Source organism: Lepidothrix coronata, unplaced genomic scaffold, assembly GCF_001604755.1.
Source record: "Lepidothrix coronata isolate B3197 unplaced genomic scaffold, Lepidothrix_coronata-1.0 Scaffold71, whole genome shotgun sequence".
Taxonomy (NCBI): domain Eukaryota; kingdom Metazoa; phylum Chordata; class Aves; order Passeriformes; family Pipridae; genus Lepidothrix; species Lepidothrix coronata.
Genome location: NW_016690251.1, coordinates 4,947,960 through 4,955,203, shown reverse-complemented (window position 1 = coordinate 4,955,203; position 7,244 = coordinate 4,947,960). Strand labels below are relative to the sequence as shown.

The following is a 7,244-nucleotide window of genomic DNA, read 5'->3' as shown; positions in this document are numbered from 1 at the left end:
GCAAAGAGGAGAAAAGGAAGTTTCCACATTGAACTGTGGCTTGGCTGATGCTGGTACCTGAGTCAGTGTTAAAGCTGGTGGTCATTTTCTAAAGGCATCACCATGTCTTTCAAACCACGCAGGGCTTTCCACACACTCCTGTTCCTCCTGACTTACCAGGCTTGCACTCACTGTGACATCTGCTGTGAGGAGTAAAGCTGTACTTTAAAGGAGGTCTCCTGAACTGGAGGGTACCAGAGGCGGTGGCTGCTCACTTCCAGGATTTGCTGTGCTTGAGGGGTTGGGATCTTGGTAATGGCTGGTGAGATATGATCAGCAGGCACTGCAAAATGCAGAGGGTGGCAGTACAATTCTCACTTGCTGGAGCAGCTCTTCAGGAGCCAGACACAGTCTGTGCTGGTTTTGTGGTATGGCGTGGTTTGTTGCCAAGATTTTTCCTGTGCCAGTGGAGAATGTAGAAGCCCAGTCCAAGTTGGAGACCTGTGTCTGTGGGTGGGTAGAACTTCACCGTGCACCTGTCCATGACACAGAAGCAGGACATACAACCATCCCTTTTTCTCCAGCCAGATAAACCCAGAGATGACCTGTGGAGGCACCGCTCATGGCTAATATGTGCCTTTTTGTGCCAGTGTCCTTTTCAGTATGCTGGAGGAGCACTCACTGCAGTAACATGGGCCAGTGTCACTCATTACTTTACCTGTTTTATCTTTTGTGAAATTGAGCCTTTAGCCAGAATTGCCTGAGCTGCTGCTCCAGCAGTCGGTTAACTGTGAGGCTCTCGAGCTCATTTCTCTCAAGTAATTTGATTCCCACGTGCTCCCTGAGATTGCTTTCTTGCTGAAAGGAAAGTAAGGGGGGATGGGGGCACGGATGGGAGCAGACCAGAAATGTTGTGGCAGGCAAATGTAGCTCAGAGATAAAAGCAATGCAAAAACATGTTTTAAAAGATCCCATCTCACTTTATCTTCCTGTAACCCGGTCCTATAAACCAAAATGTTTTTCTGGTCAAGAATCAGAGACACAGAGTCTTTTGTGCTGGTGCAGGGTATGGAACAGGAGGCTAAATTCCATCCTGCTTCTGCATAGAGCCAGTAAGATAATCCTTTCCTTAAGATTAGCAGAAATGCATGTAAAATGCTAATTAGATTGTTATTTTTGAGGGGTAACCGATCATAAAAGGCTCTTATGAATTTCTACGTATTTTCTGAAACCATACACAGAATTCAAGGCTCTTTATTTTGGTTGCTGAACTGTTTCCTTTACATTGTGGTGTCTTAGGAGTAATTGAACATCAGTTTTCTAGATAAGCTTCTATTTAAGACTGGTTAGTATGGCAGCCATTTTCTGAATAGTTTGCAATTTATGCAGAGGTTCTATACAATCACCAGTGCTTTATCACAGTTTTGGGCAAATACCCTGCTGCAAGGGAGTGGAAAACAAGCCTGAAAAGTTAATCTTGCTGGAGGGAGAATTGTTCTGAAAATAAACCATTCAGTGCATAAACAATGGTATATCAGTTGTCTGAAATACGCATTTGTCCCTCTGCATGTGCTCATTGTATGTCCAGGCTGAGCTGCCACGCTCAGGGTATGGAATTTGTGTGTGAGAAAGTCCCAGTTTGTTAGGTAGGATATTACTAATTTGAGCAGACAGTCTGCTTAGAGGTCTCTTATTTTATATGGATGAAAATGGGCCTGTTGAAAGTCCCTTCTTTGGGTTTCGTTAATGGCCATTAGTTTGTGTCATGAGACATATGCCTTGATGATATCAACAGCATTATTAAATGTCACAAAAGTGCATTTTCCCAGCAGCAATGGAAGTATATCCACGGTAACATTTGTACAGTCCAAGCTAATTTTCCATCGTGGGCTTTGTAAAAATGCTTTTAAAAATGTAAAAATCTGCTTCACTGAGAAGTGTGTGCAGGGGAAGCACATGCTAAGTGTTGGTATTGCACAAAGATTGACTATTTTACTTGCCATTCTTGCTGGATGGTTGTCATCTGTCACTTCAAACAGTAACATGCTGCTGGATGAAATCCTTGTGGGGTCCAGTTGCAGGGAGTGTTGTTTTGGGGATGTGACTCAGTGGAGAGACTTTGTTTTGTTTTGTTTTTTTCAAATCTTGCAATACACAAGTTCTGAAAAAAGGTTAAAGAGGCTATGAGCCAAAAAGCTGGACAATTGTAATTTTTGCAGTGTCTACACTTCAGTTTATGGTGCGGGGGTGATGTGTGATGTAAGAAAGGCTTTATCTACACAGCTGTACACCAAATTTTGTGACTTTTTCTTTCTAGCCCTGTTGCTTACTTGTCCACTGTGCCTGCAGCTCCACCTTTCAAAGCCTGCTCTGTTAATCTAACCTACTGAGAATGATTCATAGAGCTTATGGGTTTTTATTTTTAAATCCTCACATAAATGATTCGCTGCCCTTAAGTTAGGATTTTAAGGGAAAATTAAATTAAGACTGCCTAAGTAATGAAAACATCTTTGGGTTTGATAGATAGAGACCATCAAAGCAAAAAGTCTGTATCCCTGGAAAGATTTCTGATATTGTTTAATGCTGGGTGGAGTTACTATTGCTAGTACATCATGCAACATCAGGCCTTAAATTCATACCCTTATGCTTCATGAATTCCTTAATTTCCAAAGTTATTTGTTACGATTTAGGTCATAAATTGAGAGATTTCCAACTCAAGCATTTCTATCTTTGTAAGGCCTGTAGCATTGGGGTCATAGTGTGCTATAGTTTTGCTGACAGATGGATTAAAGGAAGAAAGCCTTAAGAAAGCCCTTATGCCTTAAGGAACATCTAAATTTTTCTTGCCTGCCATGAAATGTAAGCCTAGTATTTGTTACTGTGATATATGTGTTATATGGTTGCCTGCCTAGTATGACACATATATAGCTCTCTATTGTTTCTTCTTCTCTTGAGTAGTGGAGCTTTCCTAACAAGAATTAAATAAAAAAAAATAAAAATAAATCAAATAAAACATCACTGGGCCTATTTTCAATTTATATAGCTGGGGGAAAAAGTAACTGATGTTACCTAAAACCTTTACAAAAATCTGTGAAGGGAGTTGACCAACTCTAGTTCCAAAACCTTTCAAAAAATAGGAAGGAAAAAAGTCCAGGTTTTTGTTTTCTTATATATTAAAAAATGTATGCCTTTTATTTATCTCTCATTTCTTCTTTCTTCAGGTTTTCCAAATGAGCCTGCTGCTGTCATTGCCCTTAACACTATTAAGGAATGGTTAAGCAAGAATCACAATGAGGTATGGAATAAAATACTTTTTTTTTCTTTTTTTTGCAGACTTCTGTTTCAGATTATGGTCTTTGACTTCAAAACTGTGAAAAGAGTAAACACAGGCTTGAGCCTCAAAGCCTTTTATTATTTAGTCTTAAGACCAGTGAAGTCAGGTCAGGGCAATATAGCCGGGGGAAGATTGTTGTATCTAAAAGCTGCACTAGAGTTGAAGGGAAATACCTTTGTTTGAAACCATACTGTGCATTTCCTGTGCATTGTAATCTTTCCTGGCAAAGCAGCAGACTATTCTCTTCCTAAGCTGTTTCTGAGTGTCAGAGTTTTTGGGTAATAATGAGGAGATCCTTGGAAAGGAAACCTTAGTCGAAACAGCCACCAAAGGTCAGTGGTGTTCCAGGGGTCACTTTACAGTAAAGAGCTGTTGGTTGGTATTTTCTATTTTCATTAATTGTTGGTTTGCTTACAGTTAAGTGTTTATTTTCCCTTAAATACTCACTAAATACATGAATTTTTAACAGGACTGGTTGTCTTCCAGTGGCAGCGTTGGATAGTGATTATTTGTACAAGACAAAAAAATGCTTTCAGCAGAATGATCTCCACCTCTCCCCTTCCTAGTTTTTGTCTTTGTGTGGTTTGAGTTCTTAGCAGGCTGATAGTTCCTGGTGTTGGATTGGAGAAATGCAGCAAAGAAGTGACAAAACAAATAAAATAATCATGTCTTAGACTGTCAATCTGCCTGTTTCCTCACAATGACAGCCAGCAGATTTCAGACAGCTAGAGTCGTTCAGTATTTTGTCTGAAAACATTGAACAAAGCATCCAGTGGAGAAGCACTGCATACAGGGACATAATTAGTAGTATTTTTCCTCTAGCAATGTATTCAGAAGGCCTTTTTTTCCCAAGAATCCGATATGTTGAGGGTTTGAATTGAGTAGGTTTATGCTGTTTGTTTTGGGTTTTGCCAGCTTTGAAGTGAAAGGAAATAATATATTGACATTTGAATGGTACATTGAGGTTTTCAAACCTGGAGGTGCACTAAGGGTGCATACATCTTTGGACACTGGTTCTTTATAGCACTGAGTACTTGGTTGCTGTAGCTTTCATCACTACCACAGTGGCTTCCCGTGACTTAGAGATCTGAGCAGTGAAGCAGGAGTTTTGGATGGACGTGCTTTGTTAAACGCTGTAGGTGCCTAAGTGTCATTGTCTTAGCCCTAGACTTATATTTTTGGGGATCTTGTCTGTTAATTTATAATTTTAACCTTGAAGTGTGAGGCTACAACCTCTAAGTTTGTGCTGCTTTACCATCTTATAACCTCTCCCAGTTACATTTTTACCACGTAATTTAAAAAAACGGACTAAAAATAGTTTTCTTTTTTTCTCTGGAAATAAGCATTTCTTCCTCAATAGCTGAGTCTATTTTGTATATACACCTCCTGCCTTGCTCCCTACAAACTCCAATTTAACCAGAATTATTTTGAAATAAATAGCTGTAGTTTACAATGTTTGGACAGTGAAAGGAGCCCAGGCTGTCCTGACTACAAAGCAATTGTTAAAAATTATCCTACTGAGCTTATACCACAGCTGTTTGTTCAATTTGGACTCTAGTATAGCTCACAGTTGTTGTCTTAAATGTTTCCTGACACCCTGAATCCCAGCCTAACCAAGCTGGTCTCATGCTGTTTGATGCACACGTGATGCATTTGATACAATTATTGCTTATCGGTGACTATGACAGTTCAGAGCTAATTCCCAAGAGCTTTTGTTGATTTTTTTGAAGGAAGTGGAGTGCTAGTTTTCAGTCAAGATAAATTTTAAGAATTTGGTTATCCATAGCTTTGTGCTTTCTCATACAAAGCTCTCCCTCTTCCAAGATTCTTCTGCAATCTATTGGCTTGAGTCTTAGACTGTGGCATAGTAGCAAGTTTTACATGTCATAAATAGGACAACAGCAAAATATAGATACTTAATTTTATTGGAGATAGCAGTAACTTATGCAGGTTGCTGTTGTTTAATCTGTACAGCAAGGTGAGCATAGTTCATCTGGTTTAGAAGAACTGATTTAGCCCTGTGCCAGATGTCAGTCTGATCCATTTTACACTGTCACAGAATCACCGAATGGTTTTGGTTGGAAGGAACCTTAAAGATCATCTCATTCCAACTCCCCTGCATGATGAGATGCCACCCACTAGACCAGATTGCTCAGAGCTCCATCCATCCTGGCCTTGAACACCTCCAGGGATGTGTACACTTACTCCCTTGGATTAGATTTTGGGCTTTGAGTACTAATATCATACATTAGCCAAACCTTTCCCCAAAGTAGCTCATCATACAGCAACGGAATGAAAAGGACTTTCTGTGTCTCAACAATATAGTCTGCTCTTACTGCAGACAGCAATATGATAGAATCCTCTCTATAAACTTCTGTCATAGAGACAGAGCAATTCCCACTACACCCACAGGATATTTAAATTCACATGTTCCAGTCTGGGAGCACAACCTCTAACGATTTGCCACGAGGGCAGCTTTTCAGAGTGCTGCCCACACTTCACTCCTGTTATCCCTGACCAGACCTGCTCCCCTGACACTGCCTGCCCTGTCAGGATGAGACTGTGTGTCCTGCTAACAGCCTCTCTGAACAAGAGAGGCCCCCTGCACTTGGCTCTGCCGCAGTTAAACGAATCAAAGTCAGCTCCTTCCCCTCATTCCTTCTTGTGCAATCCGCCTGCTTTTGAGAGGGTTCTGCTCCTTTAGTCCCAAGGGTGTCTGGCAGCCAGTTCTCCCCGTGGACCCAACCACTCACTAAGGTCTCAAACTCTTTGATTGTAGAATGTGAATTGATTGAATGAATTGAAGAAGTTTTAGTGCAAGGCAGAGACCAGAATGATAGTAGGCTCACAAGGGAATTTGCCTCCATGGCAATGCACCTGGCAAAACCAGGTAGGTGAATAAGATAGAAAGCTGACTATTTTCTAAGCCTTTTGTTGTGCTCTACAGCAGCCCCTCTGCCTTCCTGCATCCCAGGAATCTGTGACAAATTTGTGAAAGATAAGGCAATATTGTTGTTTTCTCCTCTCTGCCTTCCTGTAGTACTTTTTTCCTTTGATGCTCTAATGAAGATTTTATCCACACCGATATTAATTCAAAATATAAATAAACCAGTTGCTACATTCCTTAGTCAGCCTGGGGGCCTGAAAATATCACCTAAATGACTCCTGTCTTGCAAGTTGTGTTGAGAGTCCTGAGAATTTCTCTGTCATAGTATTTACAAGACAAGTGATTTGCATTTAATGAAAGGTTTTCTTATCCAAGTCCATGGTTGTGCTTGACCCCTCAGGTGTTTCTATAAAAAGTTATTAGCGTGCTTAACTCTGATGTCACTCAGATGAATGTCTCATTACTATGCAAATGGAGTTAGCTCCTTTCTGAGGTTAATTGTTACAAAGCAACAGAGAGAGAGAGAGTTGAATTGTAATTTACTGAAGGTACAACCATCATAGTCCAGCAGCCTAAAACTCAACTACATAAAGTCCTCTGGGGAAAACAACAAGCAAGGGTTTGAACTCAGTTGTGTGTAACAGTAGCACTGTTCCATCTTGAAATGCAGCCCTTAGTCAAACTAATCTCTGGCCATGCTTTACACCAAGGTCTGCTGACTTGCAGCCAGAGGGCAAATCTAGTTTAGAAGCTGGTAAATGGTGTTATGCTCTAAGTGTAGAAATCCCTTGGAGCAAACTCCCTGGAATGACCACAGTCAGCAGTAGTGGTTAATTTACTGCAGACCACCTAGGCTATCTTCTTAGCAAACTGTGTTTTCACATTTCACAAAGTGCTCTGGAAGTTTAATGGAATTCTTCAGAGCACAAAATAGAATTGGAGCCCATCTTTTAGGAAATTATACACTGGGATTCATTTAAAAATGCACATTAAGCTCTTTGAACAAGTCAGAACATTTCTTTCTGTGATAATTTGGTCAAGTTT

The 7,244-nt window shown here is 40.5% G+C and overlaps 1 protein-coding gene across 3 annotated transcripts in view; it reads left to right on the top strand.

Annotated features, from left to right (window-relative positions):
* Window positions 1–7,244, top strand: part of MACROD2 (MACRO domain containing 2) — an 840,118-nt gene that overhangs the window by 581,904 nt on the left and 250,970 nt on the right. For all 3 annotated transcript variants that reach the window (XM_017818854.1, XM_017818853.1, XM_017818855.1), the window contains exon 8: window positions 3,201–3,274. In XM_017818854.1, coding sequence (XP_017674343.1) covers window positions 3,201–3,274 — 74 coding nt within the window. The remainder of the gene's footprint in view (window positions 1–3,200; window positions 3,275–7,244) is intronic.